Consider the following 15,941-nt stretch of genomic DNA (forward strand, 5'->3'; position numbering starts at 1 on the left):
TGATTTCTCTGTGAAGTGGAGAATTAAAAGTCAAACCCAAAAATTATCAAGACATAAAAACCTCAAGGGACTATAATGGAAATTCAATTGTCTTAATTGAATATTCCCTGGGAAATACAGAAGCAAAGAAAAAGCAACGTGCCTATCTAGCTTCTCAAACAAATATCTACTACTTGACACAAAGTCAACAAATCCTTTACTCACAAACTTTCATCACTCAAGTGCATTAGATATTTGTTAATTTCTCTTGTATGTATATACGTAATGTGTATGTAATGTAAGAAGTGTGTGTTCTTTTTCTTTGTAATACCTCCAGCTACATCTCCATACACAAAAAAAAAAACTCTCCCAACCAAGAACATCACCTCCCTCTTCAAGAACAACTCTTGCAACTTCAATCTTGAAGAACAACTTTTGCAACCTCAACCTTCAAGAACAACTAAAACAACCTCCAAATACCTTCCAAACAACCTCAAAATACTCTCCAAACACCCTCCAAAAACCCTCCTTAAACCTCCTCCAAAAACCCTTTCAAATAACCACAACCATCACTACCTTGCTGTTTTTCGACATCAGAATCTTCAAGTCAGAAACGAAGAAAACTGGGCTTAGTACAAGCACAAAAAGACTAAGGAGATTTTCACCATCAATTCTTCAGGACCTTAACTAGATCTTGAAATTTTCTTGGACGATTTTGACCAAGGGAAACCCCAAAGAGACGCGAGAGAGAATTGGCTATCCAGAGAGATTTCTGTTTTCAAGTTCAGAATCTTCATGTTAGAAAACAAAAAACCGAGCACAACACAGCCAAAATCCTACTAGGGAGATTTTCACCATCAATTCTTCAGAACCTTACCTACATATAGAAATTTTCGTGGACGATTTTGACCGCTGGAAACCCCAAAGAGACGCGAGAGAGAATTGGCTATCCAGAGAGATTTACTACGAAAATCTACATTCATCACCACCCAAAGCTCTTTCAACATCACCATCTTTGCTACCTTATACCACCAAAACTACAACATTATTACACTTCCTACCACCCTCCAAATACCCACTCCAACCTCATCAAATATCCTCAAAACACCCAATACCCGTATACAAATACATGACTCGTGTACTTTGCACTGTTTTGTAAACAACCATTTACATGAAAATGAACTTTTTACTACATATCAAATACCGGATTGATCATTGAATAAATATCGACCAGTCGTTCCAAGAGTCCAAAATCGACCAGTCATTTCAAAAACAAATATCGACCAGTCGTTCCAAGAGTCCCAATATCGACCAGTCTTTCCAAGAGAATAAATATCGACCAGTCGTTCGACGAGTCCAGTTCAGTCAATTTATTGACAAACCTACTTGATATATATTTATATACTTATATACATTATTATAGCTTTATATCATTTAAATATAGTTATTTATATTATTTATAGCTTTACGTCATTTAAATACAGTCATTTATATTATTTATAGCTTTACGTTATTTAAATACAATCATTTATATTATTATAGTTTTCAATCATTTATAATTTTCATATTTATATTTATTCCGCAATTATTATTCTTTATATATATCTACATCTTATATCTTAAACTTATATATCTATTACACGATAACTGGTAACCGAGCTTTTTGTTGTGGTGATCAGATTTTTATATTTCCAACAATCAGTATCTGAGCTGATATAAAAAAATATTTTCCAACAGAAAGTATATACATCTGGAATATCTTAATACATGCTATAAAGTCACAATTTTAACTTTCTCATGAAATATGAACTTATGATCTTGAACTTACACACTAACGTATTAAGCTAGGAATCCTAGTCTTTCACCATTCTTCTTTGCCAAACGAATCAACCCTTGTCGTTGCTTAGAATCTGCCCCTATAGATTTGCAGAACTCTGTGATTACCTGATAAAAAAACATGAATTTGATTCATCATCTACAAGATTTACTACAAATCTTTCTTTCATATATATAAAGATCGACCCACAACACAAATCAAGAAAACGCTTACTGATTTCAATAGTTTTATTCAAAGAAACAATCTTTAAGACATGGGTATATACCTGTGAGTGTAAAGCAATTGCTTTTCCTCTAAGTTGATTGAATCGCTTCTTTCCAACGATGTTACGAGTGACGACAACTAAAGGGGCAAAAAGACCTTTTCCTTCATTGACGTTTCCCATCATCGGGCCAGATCTTAAGGGCTTTCCAACTCGAACTTGGTTGGGTGTGGTTTTTGACACCATGGTGGCGTAATCTTCACCTGTAATGGAAGTTCCCCAACTTCCATGGAAGGAAGAAGAAAACCCAGTTGCAGTAACTGATGATGTTGCCATGAAAATGATCAGGAATCAGAGGTGTTGGTGTTTGTGTGTTTGTTATGAGAAATGGTTAGTGGGGTTTTTGTGTGTGTTTTTTGGAGAGATTGTTTTTGTGGGTTTGGTGTAAATTTGAGAACCTTTTGTTTGAAGAGGCGTCTAGAGCCACAAATACTCTATGGCTTAAAAAATCCGGTTGATAAAGCATCTCGATACTATAGTATGGATTCTTTTCACCTAATGGGACCCACCTTCTTTGATGGAAATCTGATTTTGTTCTCTTATTGGTTGTGGCTTTTTACCCGGGTCCATCGGATGGATGTGGTGGTAAATTGTTCCATTTTTCTTGGACGTGGCTTTTATTTAATTAAGGAAAGAAATTTAAATTTTTTAAATCAACTATGCCTATTTTTCTATTTTTAGGAGGAAACTTTTTTGTTTATTTAGGTTTTTAGATAATATAATTTTGTTTCGATTACAAATTTAGACTATACCCCATGTTTTAAAACCCGGGTTGACCCGACTGGTTGGACCGTGACCCGGGGCAGAAGGCGGGTCAAATTAGACCGGTTTTTTGTAAAAATACGAACCGGATCGAACCGGCCGGGTTTCCCCTAAACCGCGGTTCGACCGCTTATGTTGAACCGGTTAAACCGGTTTGACCCGTTTCAATAGAGTTTGGATGGTTGGATACAAGTAGCGAACACCAAAACAACGAGTCATTTGCGGTTTCTTCAATGTTTTTCAATGTTTAAAATTTGTGGACATCAAATTATTGGTTTTATATGTTTATGCATTATGCATGAAAGTAAAAATATATAAAAATAGAAAAAGACCATAAACCGGGTTGACCCGGCTGTTCAACCGGTTGAACCGATTGACCCGTGAACCGGTCATCACACCGGGTCAACTAAAAACCCGGATTTTAAAACATTGACTATACCATATTCATGTGCAGTTGACCCATTATTGGACGGTCTCGGAAATGCTAAAGAAAATGGATGAATCTTCGTCAAGGCCGGTGCAAACCGATTTGAGGAACGTAGCAAAATAAAAAATGAAAACTTTTACATTGTAATAAATTGGTAAAAAAAAGCCTTGATACATTAATAGTCGCATTCATGCCATTTTCATTCTCATGAGAACAATTAACATTAGAAGTATCCATTTTGTTTTTATAAATTTATCCACCTATCCTTTCACATATAGTATTACTTGTTTGAGTTTTTGTTTTTTTTTTTTTTTTTATTTCACTTCCAAATAGATATTTTCTAGGCAACATTTTGTTATTTAAAATTAAATAAAACAATAATAATGAGAAAAAAAAAGTAAAAAAACAAAACACATGGTTGTCATGTGGATTCAGGTTAATTATAAAAAGAAATAAGCAAAGCAACAACCAACAAAATTGATCTTCTTGCTTTTTAAATTTAACTACAAAAATGAATAGGAAAATAAAAAATCTAGTAATAAAAAATTAAGAGGAACACATAGATTTTCCAAACAACTAATTAAGAATCAATTAAATCATAAATCCATTTTACAAATCAAGAATATATTAAATAAGTTTTTTTAAAGAAACAACAAAATGACTAAAATCAAAAATCAGAAAAATCAAAAATCCATTTTCAGAATCATGAATATAAGATATCAATTTTTAGAATAGTAAAATTAAAAAGAGATTTCAAGAACCATAAATACAATAAATCAATTTTAACAACCAATAAAATCATAATCAAGACATTAGACTTGAAAACTCAAAATCCAAAAAATGATTTTCATAAATTAAACTTTAGAAAATCATAATCATGGAAATTAGACTTCACAAATCATAATCAAGAAATGAGACTTACTATTTGTTTGTTTGCAAGAGTCAATAATCAATCAATCAAATAGAAATCGATTTTCAAAATCTAATATTTACTCTTTTATATATGTATGGATTTTAAGAAATATTCTTGGGGATTTTTTTATCTTACTAGTTGACTAAGCGAGTACCATAAGCAAAAACGAGGATAGAGGTGAGACTTGAGAGTAAGACAACGAGCCTCGATAAGGTATAGAGTATAAAATCAAAATGTGTAGCATTCCCGATGATTTCTGCTCTAATTAGTTACATTTTTTTGACACCCGTTGTACCAGCAAATCTAAAATCAAAAACCATGTGGTACTTTATGTTATTGAAACTGGAAAAAATATGACTAAAATATATTAGTGGTGGCGGGTCGGATCCTATGTAGTTAATAGCGGCGCTATAGCGTTTAGCGGAGTTAAGGAAACACTATTTCAAAATAGTGATTTAGAATAGCGGTGACGCTATTGGCGCCACGATTTACCGCGATTATGGTCACCACTATAGCGGCGCTATAACCGCTATTTGAATAAATTTAATTTTTGGGCTGTTTTACATAAATTAAATATTTTTTGTATCATTCCATTGAATAAAATTGTTTTTTCTTAGCCCAAATCAAAACTTTTGTGTCATTTCATTAAATAAAATTGTAATTTTGTGATTGTCATGACTTCCATTGAAACCATGTAATGTTTTGTCTTGTTAATTTTGTTGAAAACTTGAAGTACTACATTATGATTAACTATCAAATTACTTAATCATTTTATTTGCTAATTGTAATTGTGTTAAACTATGATAAAATAGTAAGTATTGCATATATGTATTCTTGTTGATTGTGTTAAATTATGATTAATTATGACATTGGTAATTTGTCTGTGAAGTATGATTAACTAATTATAATATGTGAAGCATGATCAACTAAATATGATATGTGAATTATGATTACTGATTAAGGGGCTGTTTGATTTAGTGCTGACCCGGTCCGATCAGAGGATTTTTACTTACTTGGTCCGGTCAGGGCGTTTGGTAACCACATATAAACCACTTACTCAGTCAGCCCATCTCTTACCCATCACTTACCCGGTCCTGAAAAAAAAAATAGTTGACTGGGTCTTCACCTTGATTGCCCCTCGTTTAGTTTACACTTATGTTTTCTCTTCTCCCTCAATCATCACACATCCAGGCTCCAACAATGCTTCTTCTCTATTGACCCAACAATGATATGTGCGCTGATTCCTACTACCTCCGATCTACGCCTTGGGTTGCCTCCATTTGGCGCCGCTTCGCCTGAGATCCGGCCTCATTCTAGCGGTAGGAAAAATCCTTTCTTTTCTCCCCTTCTTGCTTACACCATTGAATGATTTCATCCAAGAATATTTCAATTGAGTTTTATTTCAAGTTTTTCCTGTTAGTGATCAATTGTATTGTTAAATTATGAAGGTTAGAATTATTTAGTTTAGTTTATAATTCACATATTCGTTACAGTTTTCTTTATTTCATCTCCTGATAACTATGATTTTGGAATTGTAGATAGTCGATGGCGTGTTAATTCAGTGTGAATGTATGCTCATAAACCGTTTGATGAAAGGCCTAAGAGAAGCAAATTGGTCAAAATTGACAGAAGAAAGACATTGTTTGGTATGTTTCATTCAACCTTTATAAGGTTTGACTATTTCGTAGCCTAGTCTTCAAGAGAATGTATTTGACAGCTTATGAAAGCCATTAGGGAAAAGAACATAATATTTTGTTTGGCCTAAGAGAAGCAACCTTTATTGGTAATGTATTTGAATTCAATTCTCATTCACATAATCATATGAAGCTATTTGTATTGATAGCTTATGTATTTGTATTAGGGAAAAGAACATAATACTTTGTTTGGATCAATTTTGACATTATCCTTAACTTTCAATGTTAATTTTGACATTTTCTGGGTCAAACAAAAGGGTTAAATCGTAAGGATTGTTGCTTTGCTGCTGTTGTGCACTTTGTTTTCTACTCAAAGTTTGATAATTTGGTGTATAATACGCTTAATAATTTGGTTTTAAGATTGTCAAACCTCTCATGAACTAGAAAAAGTCAAGCACTATACATTCAGGGATTGAATATTTGAATTTATTCATGTATATTACTTTTTTAACAAAATAAAAATCATGTTTGTAGAGCAGGTGAAGTAAAAGAAATCGGGAGGCAAAAGAATGTTATAAAAATATTGATTGAGGGTAATATAGTTATTTGGTACAATCAATCAGATACAAAATCAAACAACAAGTTCCAGTCAGATGTTAACTTAGTCAGAACTTCTAATCCAATCAGCCTTTACCCAATCAGTAACTATCAAACGACCCCTGACTAATTAACTATATATATATATATATATATATATATATATATATATATATTAAATAATATAAAAAACGTATATCACCGCTATACCACCGCGATTTCAAATAGCGGCCAGTGACCGCTATTATATTTTTGACCGCGATATGCATTCAGAATATTTAAACATCACTTTGATAATTATAATAAAGTTTTTATGATTGAACCATATGCAGTCAAAAATATTGATGAATGGTAATTCGTTGGGGCATCGTCCAGCCCATTGGCCCGGCCTTTTCCTCCTTAAAATTTAGGGATGGAATTAGTACGATACTGAGTTTTTTTTCCCCAAATCGTGTACCGTACCAACTATAGTTGGTATAAGATTTTTGCTACCAGTACCATACCAAGTGTACTTGGTACCAATTAATTTAGCTACCAACGATTTTGGTTGGTATATATTGGTATTTGGTATATACCAAAGTTTTTAGCTAATATGTACTATACATGAATATAAGTTGAATTTGTGAACATTTGGCCGTTGTTTCACTCGTTTCTGGTAGTATTTTCTTTTTGGAAACCACTAAAATGATTAAAAGAGGTCCACTCCTAACAAGTTGCTAGAGGAAACAAATGATAACTAAACAAGTAAAATGAATGAGAAGCTAATATTCCTTTTTAAGTTTTAGTGTATATATCATCGATCTCGTGCACATCAAATAATAAGTATCAAAAAATTTCCGGTCAATGTGTTAGTTTAGTAATTCTAAGACTTGTTAGTTGTTATTCTAATTAAAACATGAAGATATGAGAACTCATATTTCTTTGTATTTATGAATTAATATATGTGTGTGTGTGTGTCTATATATATATATATATATATATATATATATATATATATATATATATATATATATATATATATATATATATATATATATATATATATATGTTGGTTGGTATGGTACAACTGTGGTATTCAAAATTTCATACCGTTACCGTACCAAGACTACTTAATTGACATGGTATTACCAGCCAAATATATTGGCTATCAAACAACTTGGCTACCAATTTAATTGGTCTGGTTGGTAACATGTTAGTTGGTTTTTTATGGTACATATTTGACAGCCCTACTAAAATTTATCTCTCTTTTACATATTCTCCTATCTTGCCTTCTCTATTATATACTTTTTGAAAGATTAGTATTTCCTTGAAAACAATGGTACGAATGATTGAAAAGATAAATGATGCGCGGGTGAATCATGGAAGACATGTAGATTAAGCTAACATATCAATCTTTACATCCTATAAATTTATTTTTACTAGACAAAATTTCATAAATGATCTTTATGGTTTCCAAAAAATAGCACTTTCAAGATATCTTTAGAAATCGTTACATAGGTGATCATTGTGGTTTCAAAACCTTGCATAGTTAGTCCTTTTGACTAGCTCCGTGAAGAATAGGGTTAATATATATATATATATATATATATATATATATATATATATATATATATATCTTTACTATCTTATAAAAGAAATCTAACTATTTCTATAATAGATTGATTATAATAATAATTTTTTTTAAGACGTCCAAATAATGAAGCTGATAGTATAATTAATCATTAATAAAATAATATTAAATTTTAACCATATTTTGAATTCAAATATTTATCATCAAATCTCCATATATTTCTCAACAATTTGATATGGTTCCCTCAAAAATCTCGGATTCATTCAAATTTTAAACCCTTTTAGATATTCTTAAATTTAGCATGTCGATTCAAATATCCCTCCAATCGCATATACCTCTTTGCTCCCTCCTCTGCTATAAAGCCCACCGTCCAGGAACAAAAAATGACTTCATTTCCCAAATAAAAACATAGTTTAATTATTTTGTCTTCGACATGTACTTTCTTTTGTAACATAACATTTTTGTAAAGGAAACATATCACCGAAAGAATTTACACGCCCCGCCGCTTTGCGCGGGTACACTGCTAGTGTATATATATATATATATATATATATATATATATATATATATATATATATATATATATATATATATATATATATATATATATAAGAACGTTGATCATCTCCTGCTCTACGCCTAAGGTCACTATTCATAAACTTTTTCTAGCTTGTTAATGGGTCAAACCAGTTTATTTATAGTTTAACTTAGATTTTTATATTAAGTAACAAAGCAAACACAAAATTATTTATTTATTTATTTATGAAGACTAGATTCAAGATTCATAAAGACAAATAGAAAAAGGGAATACACAAAATAATTTACTTTCTATAACGGCAAATGAATCAATAGGTTCAATACCAATTTTTTAATAAAACAAAAACATTGTTATCCTCCTAATTCATTTCCCCTATAAATTATATTGATCAATACTTTTCTAGCTTCTGATATCTCATTACAGAAGAGAAACTTGGAAGTTTCAACCAACGTCTTTGAAACTTTCCAAATCCATGGATTCTTATTCTCGATCGTATTCTCTTAATCTGTTTCTTCAAATTCCATCTTCTCATCACAACCTTACATCTCATAAACCTCATCACTTTCTTCACACGTGTACGTCCTGCATCAAGATTTGAACAAATGGTCAAAATTAGTCAAAGATCAACGATCGTTTCTCAAATCTCAATAATACCTTTAACTTTTCCAATATGTTCATCTTCATCTTCTTTCATGTTCGTATGTTGCAGAGCCTCAACCAAGCTATCCAAACGACTTCTCATTCTTCGTTGCACAAACCCTTTGGTGCACTGTTTCAGAATCATATCACCATGACACCATTAATGTCTTCAAATCTGTATGCTTAGTGAGTTAGTGTTAATAATAACTCAGATGTTACCTTTACATGATATTTCACCAACGCATTGAAGTTGAGTAGATTCCATACAGTCTTCTCGAGTTTCTTCCCTTCAACATGTCGTGCCATGATTTCTGCGGATATGAACAGAATTAGTGGTGTAAAAATTGTGTGATCGAAAATGTGTAAATCGAGTTTGGTTGATAAATGATACCAAATGAGACGAACCCTCCATTCGTGCTCAAATCTTGCATAGATTCTCCCCTCAACTCCGCCGGTGGAATCGCCGACCAGTAGCAAGCCGGTGCCTTGGCAAACCTTCCTGAACTTCCGACGTCCACCAGCTCCTGTCAAACGAATTCAAAACCTCAAAACAATGAGATAAATCATAAATACAAACAGAAACTAACGGAATTCGAACCTGAAAGAACGCCTTTGCGATAACCACATCTGAATCCTCTTTTATCCGAATCGGGAAAACCGCCGTTAACTTTTCCGGCTGCCAAACACATAAATCAAACTTGAAAATCCGAAGCGTGAACTGTGAGGTTTTCGAGATTTGTTCCCTAAAAAACCCTAACATTACCTGTTTAACGACGTAGAAAGGCTCCCGTTGATGATACACAAGTTTGATCGGTTTGTATGTCCCCTGAGTTATCTCCTGATCATTAACATTCTTCAACAACTCTCGTAGCTGAGAGCTCAGTATCACCGTGTGCACCGATGCAATCTCGGTAATTATCTTCGCTGCATCTAGATCACAAAACGACTGGTTCTAGGGCTTTTACAGTGACAAAACGATCGATTGTAGCATAATTTACCTTTTTTTCTTGGAATTTTAGCGAAATTGAGCTTAAGAGTGAGCTGATATCCTGTTCGTGGTGGTTCAACGATCTCCACAACTCCAGGGCAAATTCGTGTTACTGTTTCCATGGTGGAAGAAGGAAGCTCACATAAGATCGAAGAGCCGGTGGATAGAAGAGGAGTTGAAACAGATAGGTAAGCATGATGTGGTTCTGAAGCATACGACTGATAAAAAGATAAATTTCTATGTGAATAATTAATTAAGATTAATTTTTTGTAAGAGTGAACAAGAGGGTATTTACGTCTTTTTTACTTGATAAGTGTGTATAAGTTCATATTTTTCAGTGGAAGAATTCCTAGTGTAATAGTTATAATCATAATCAAATACATGTTAAATACAATACAAAATTGTAAAAGTTATAGTCATAATAATAATCATAATTAAATACATGTCAAATACGTTACAAAGTTTATCATTTTTACCTGAATGTGATATTGCAATGATCCGAATTCGTGCAAGTGGTGTTCGACTGCAAAAGGCTTATCAGCACTGTCGTGAAAGCAACAAGTTAGTTTGTTTTGGCTTTTGATTTCTATAAAACCGACATTAAGGACCTACGTTTATCAAAGTCCCGCACACTTTTAGTGCACCACCATTGTTGGAAAACCTACTTAGAAAGCACTAAAATTTGTCTACCAAATGGTTAGAGGTATCTAGCCCTACATGATCGGTAACATTCCGAAGTTAAAATGACAGACTGACTCAATAACAGTAACTTCTGAATCAACTTAAAATCATGGTAAAAGTTATTGTAGTATCTGTCAGTATCTATATGTTACATGGAAGTTTGATAAACAACCATTGATCATGATGTTAAATTTTAAGTGTTTTTTGATGGGTTCATGAAAATGCATATGAAAAATGTATATATATACAATGATAGTATTACCTATAGAGTTGGAGCAAAATGTGCTTCAATGCGGGTGATGCCCTCTCGAAAAAAGCCATTCTTGTGGATGTTTTGATCTTGTTGTGTGTAGATGGATGAAAACTAAGTAGTGTAGCATGTTTTATTTTACAGTTGAGTAATAAGGGGTTTGAGTAAAAATGAAGTCCTTTTTGCAATCATGTTTGGTGAGCTTTGAAGCAATATATACAGTCTCTATCTATATCATCTTTAGTGCACTAGGGGTGGGTAGTGGGTACATATCTAACAACTAACGGAAGCATCACTAAGAAATAATACAATTTCAAAAAAAAAATGGTTTTTATTAAAGATTTTTAATTTTTGTATATTTCCATCTAATAGGTAAATCGCTTGAGCTCATTGATTTATGTTAATCGGCTCGTAGATTTGTTGAATATTATTTATTCAAAATTGATTTAGAATCTTGGATTTTTAGTTGCGCCTACCAAAATATAGAGCCACTATTTTAAGGGTTTTTTCTTGTAAGTTTGAAGAGTATCCAATGATATTGTTCTTACTTTTGTACTCTTTTCGTGTAGGTTAAGTTTGATGTGCAAAACATTTAATCTAGATTGTAGATGACATTTTGTGAGAGAACAAAGAGATACCTCAAGGTTTAGGTTTATGTTGCTTTTTGTATAAAGGCGTGAACGCTAACTAAGACTTTTTTATTACTTGCATGTAGAAGGTCTTAAGGGATTAAGACCCGTGCAAAATGGAACTTAAGTTGGATGTCAAGATGTCCTATTTGTTACGCGTATAGGTTACATGACGTGCATTACATTTTTTTCTTGGGTTATTCAGTACAATAATAAAGCTTAGATCATATTTCTACGTAACCTCCAAAATTTCAATTATCCAAAAACAACCACTATCCCTTCGAAAACTTGTTCACTAACTAACAAATACATGTTTACCAAGTAAAACATTGTTATTGTACCAGTAACTTCTGAATCAACTTAATTAATAAGTTATAAATGTATTGAAAAATTAGCCAATCACTTTTATTTATTTATTTATTTTATTGTAATTGCATTTATCGTTTCCAACTCCCCCTTTATGTATATTTAATAAAGTTTGATAAATTTGGTGTACATTACTTTTAAATTGAATCGTTAAGAACTGACCTTATCTACAACTACTATAATTTTTATAATATATAGTGTCCATGAAATTTATATTTTATTAGTTGTTGCCTTGTTGGGTTGAACAACCAATAATAGACAATCCACTTTAACTTGCAATTGATGTGGTGGTCCGAGTTGAATGTGCAATTGTTTTCATGTAGAGGTCTGTATTATATGTAATGGTAAATTACACCAATCATCCCTCGTGCAGGTACTAAAAAGCATGTTTAGTTCCTATTTTAAAAAATTAACTCTGAAAGTCCCTTGTTTGATTAAAAGTTGCACACTTCATCCCTCTGGGCATAAAAAGACCATTTTGCCCTTATTTATTTATTTATTTTATCTATTTTTCTATTTTTTTGTAATTATTAATTATTTATTTATTAAAAAAACTTTTAAAAAGAAATTAGGTCCCTAAGCAAACATTCATAACTCGTCTCCCAAACCCCTTTCTTCTTCGAAACACCTCTTATCCACGACCACCACCCACAGACGCGACCCCAACGACAACTTCCGCCGACTTCATTACTCCGGCGACTTCTCCGGGTGACTCCACCAAGCCACCCCCTTCCCTTTCCCCAATTTCCTTTCTTCTTCTTCTTCTTCTGCTGCTGCTGCTGCTGCTTCTTCTTCTTCTTCTTCTTCTGCTTCTTTGAATTCGATCGTTCATCTCCGCCACACACATGTTCTCTCTCTTCACTATCCTCTTTCTAATCTCCGGCACCTCCATCTATCACCGCTAGCACCTCCTGTAACCACCAGTAGTCATCATTCAAATCTCAAAAAATGAACCCTAAACTTGTAAATCGAAGAAGAGGGAGATTCAGATTGGAGAAGCAAGCTCATATCGAACCCAAATCTTCTCAATTGATAACGAAGACGGAGAGGGGATCACATTCCATGCGGTGTTTGATATGGTTTTCAGGCCCTGATTTCATGGCAGTTCTAGGCGGTTTTGGTGAAGGTGAGATTCAGAAATGGTTTTCGGTATTCAGCAGCAAGTTTGATTGTTAAGAGGTGGCATTTGAAGGCGGCAATTTTCGAGGGTGGTTGCAGCAACGGTTGGTATTTTCGGTGGTGTGGAGGTTAGAAACAGGTGGCGTAGAGGTTGGGATCCCTGATGGGCAACCGGTGTTACCAGTGAAGTGGTTCATGTTGAAGGCGGTGTTCAGGAAAAAAATGGTTGATGGTTCTATTGATTCGGGAGGCTACAAAAAAGTGGCCGAATTTTGACTTTAAGGGGTGTGCTCTGGTGGTGGTTGATCGGAACTGGTGGATCTGTGGTTTTACAAGAATTAACAAAAGAGGGAGGAAGAGAGATGAGCAAAAGGAAGGTGGGGGGGGGGGGGTCGGGGTAGGGTGGTAGGGATATTTGGGTTTTTTCTTTTATTTTTAAATTAGTAATAATTATTATAACATTTAAATTAATTGGAAAATAAATACAAAAGGGTATAACAGTCATTTTATAACTCGTAAGGGATGAAGCTTGCAAATTTAAACTTACAAGGGATGAAGCGTGCAATTTTTAATCAAACGAGGGACGGTCCGAGTTAATTTTTGAAAATAGGGACTAAACGTGCTTTCTAGCACCTACACAAGGGACCATTGGTGTAATTTACCCTATATGTAATACGCAAAATCTAGAATCTAGGATCAGTTAAACATTAATCGAATCTTAAAGCAAAAAAAAAAAAATTAAAAATTAAAAATTAAAAACTCTTAGTTGGAAATAATAATAATGATAATCTTGTTATTTTTGATGATGATGTCATGATTTTTTTTCATTCTCCCTAATAATAATAATAATAATAATAATAATAATTCTCATTACTACTGATAATAATAATAATAACTAGTAGGGTATCCCGGGCTTCACCCGGGTCGGTGTGTACTATTTTTTTGCGTGTCACTCTGAAATGTGTCCCCGTTTCACATGGTTCACCTACTTCAAATTCTTCCTATTATAGCATTGCATTTGGGAAAACATACAAAGATAAATAACAAATAGATTTGGGGTTAACCAATGGTAACAAAGTGACCCCATCAACTTTCAATAGAGTCAGTCTTAAAAAATTAAATATTCTTAAAGGTCTAAGACGAACAAGAAGAAAAAAGTCTTTATCTTTATTATAATTTTAAATTTTTAAATAATAATATATAATGAGAAAAATTGGGTCCTATGCAGCTGCTAGGGATGAGCGCGGTGCGGTTTGGTGCGGTTATTAGCCAAAATCTCACCACTAACCGCAAATGCGGTTAATCCATTTTCAAAACCGCTTGGTGCGGTTATTTTCGCGGTGCGGTTAGGCGGTTATTTTTGCGGTGCGGTTTTGTTTTTGTGTGTTTTTGTAAGATGAATCCAAAACCAAAACATAATAAAGAAAATGGAACAATTTTTTTTTGTAAAATCATAAGAACCCCAAATTAATTTCATAGCTAAAATACAAAAGGTGGAACAAATAGTAATAATTTCTTAAAAAATATTATTAGATAGTCTAATTTCAAAAGATGACACTAACCTTCTGTTTTGAGGTCCAAATCTTGCAACCTACAAACCATATAAAAAATAAACTTCATTTCAAGAAAAAATATGTAGGGAAAATTAACTGAAACATACTAAAGAGAATAGATAATGAGAATAGGAGGTGGATTATATATATATATATATATATATATATATATATATATATATATATATATATATATATGATTTTATTGGGCTATCGACATAGACAGGTCCTTAAAACCCTACCCTTTGATGATCCATTTTCTTGCATACCTAAAACTTACAGAACATCATAATGAATTCACAACAGAGAATAAAACAAAAACCAACATAAAGTGGCATTACAAAATCCAAATGTTATGTTTTGATTTTTTAAAACTCAAGAACGAAGTGTTGTTTCGATGGAAATGGCCTCGTATTTACAAAAAAAAAAAAAAAAAAACAAAAAAAACAAAAAACAAAAACCGGCAAAGTCAGATGTAGAAAAAACCCTAAACTGTAAGAAAACCAGCAAAAAAAATTTTAAAAAATTAAAATCGAACAAATACGTATGTATTTTCAAAGGAACGAGGAATTTTTTGAACTTTACTCAAATGAACACCGAATCTGCATCATCTAAATATGTCTTCGTTAAAGATATGAAATGTACTAATCTAAAAAAGCATATGTAAATATAATGTTATAAATACAAAAAGATTGAAAAAAAAAAGTTTGTTTTGCGTTGTGGTTGGTTTTGGATGCAAATGACGATCTGAATGGCGAAAACAATTCTAGAAGGATGATGATGTTGGAAGATCGTTGTCGCTATTTCATGCTTTTGAAGTCCTATGAATATTCTCCACGCAGAAGCCTACATTTGATTTGATTTTACTAAGAAAATCTATCGTCACTGAAGAAACTGAAGGTAGTGATCCCTACAGATCGAAAGTGGCGGTTACCTTGGTTAAGTTAGAGAAGTAGATCTAGTGGAGCTTTAATCAAAATATAGAAGGAGGTGGAAAGGAAAAGGATAAGGTATGTAGAAGGTTTAAGCGGTCAAAGTGGTGGAAGGGTCGACGAATCGGAGCAGCAGTCTGATGGTGGAGGTCGAGCAGATCCAGTGGAGCCCTAATTGAAATTCAGAAAGAGGTGGAAAGGAAAAGGATGACGTATGTAGAAGGTTGAAGCGGTGAAAGGATCTGGAACTAAAAAGGAACGGTGG

The 15,941-nt window shown here is 33.0% G+C and overlaps 2 protein-coding genes across 2 annotated transcripts; both read right to left on the reverse strand.

Annotated features, from left to right (window-relative positions):
* Positions 1 to 1,685: 1,685 nt before the first annotated feature.
* LOC145039237 (protein PROTON GRADIENT REGULATION 5, chloroplastic-like) lies at positions 1,686 to 2,519 on the reverse strand. Its single transcript, XM_078987321.1, has 2 exons — positions 2,082 to 2,519; positions 1,686 to 1,923 (listed from the first exon to the last, which is right to left on the reverse strand). The coding sequence occupies exons 1-2, from the start codon at positions 2,352 to 2,354 to the stop codon at positions 1,819 to 1,821; spliced, it is 378 nt and encodes a 125-aa protein (XP_078843447.1). The 5' UTR covers positions 2,355 to 2,519; the 3' UTR covers positions 1,686 to 1,818.
* Positions 2,520 to 8,718: 6,199 nt separating this feature from the next.
* Positions 8,719 to 11,244, reverse strand: ARPC2B (actin-related protein C2B). Its single transcript, XM_078987325.1, has 9 exons — positions 11,090 to 11,244; positions 10,623 to 10,689; positions 10,157 to 10,364; positions 9,922 to 10,088; positions 9,757 to 9,834; positions 9,550 to 9,682; positions 9,378 to 9,469; positions 9,174 to 9,288; positions 8,719 to 9,101 (listed from the first exon to the last, which is right to left on the reverse strand). Exons 1-9 carry the CDS (start codon positions 11,146 to 11,148, stop codon positions 8,908 to 8,910), a joined length of 1,113 nt encoding a protein of 370 aa, XP_078843451.1. The 5' UTR covers positions 11,149 to 11,244; the 3' UTR covers positions 8,719 to 8,907.
* Positions 11,245 to 15,941: the final 4,697 nt, after the last annotated feature.

This window comes from Lactuca saligna, chromosome 1, assembly GCF_052625555.1.
Source record: "Lactuca saligna cultivar CGN05327 chromosome 1, ASM5262555v1, whole genome shotgun sequence".
Lineage (NCBI taxonomy): Eukaryota > Viridiplantae > Streptophyta > Magnoliopsida > Asterales > Asteraceae > Lactuca > Lactuca saligna.

Coding starts and splice junctions, on each gene's coding strand:
- LOC145039237 (XM_078987321.1), bottom strand. CDS start 2,354: ATGGCAACATCATCAGTTACTGCAACTGGGTTTTCTTCTTCCTTCCAT. Junction 1,924..2,081: donor CAATTGCTTTACACTCACAG/GTATATACCCAT, acceptor TTTTTTTATCAG/GTAATCACAGAGTTCTGCAA.
- ARPC2B (XM_078987325.1), bottom strand. CDS start 11,148: ATGGCTTTTTTCGAGAGGGCATCACCCGCATTGAAGCACATTTTGCTC. Junction 10,089..10,156: donor TAAAATTCCAAGAAAAAAAG/GTAAATTATGCT, acceptor TTTGTGATCTAG/ATGCAGCGAAGATAATTACC. Junction 9,835..9,921: donor CTTTCTACGTCGTTAAACAG/GTAATGTTAGGG, acceptor TGTGTTTGGCAG/CCGGAAAAGTTAACGGCGGT.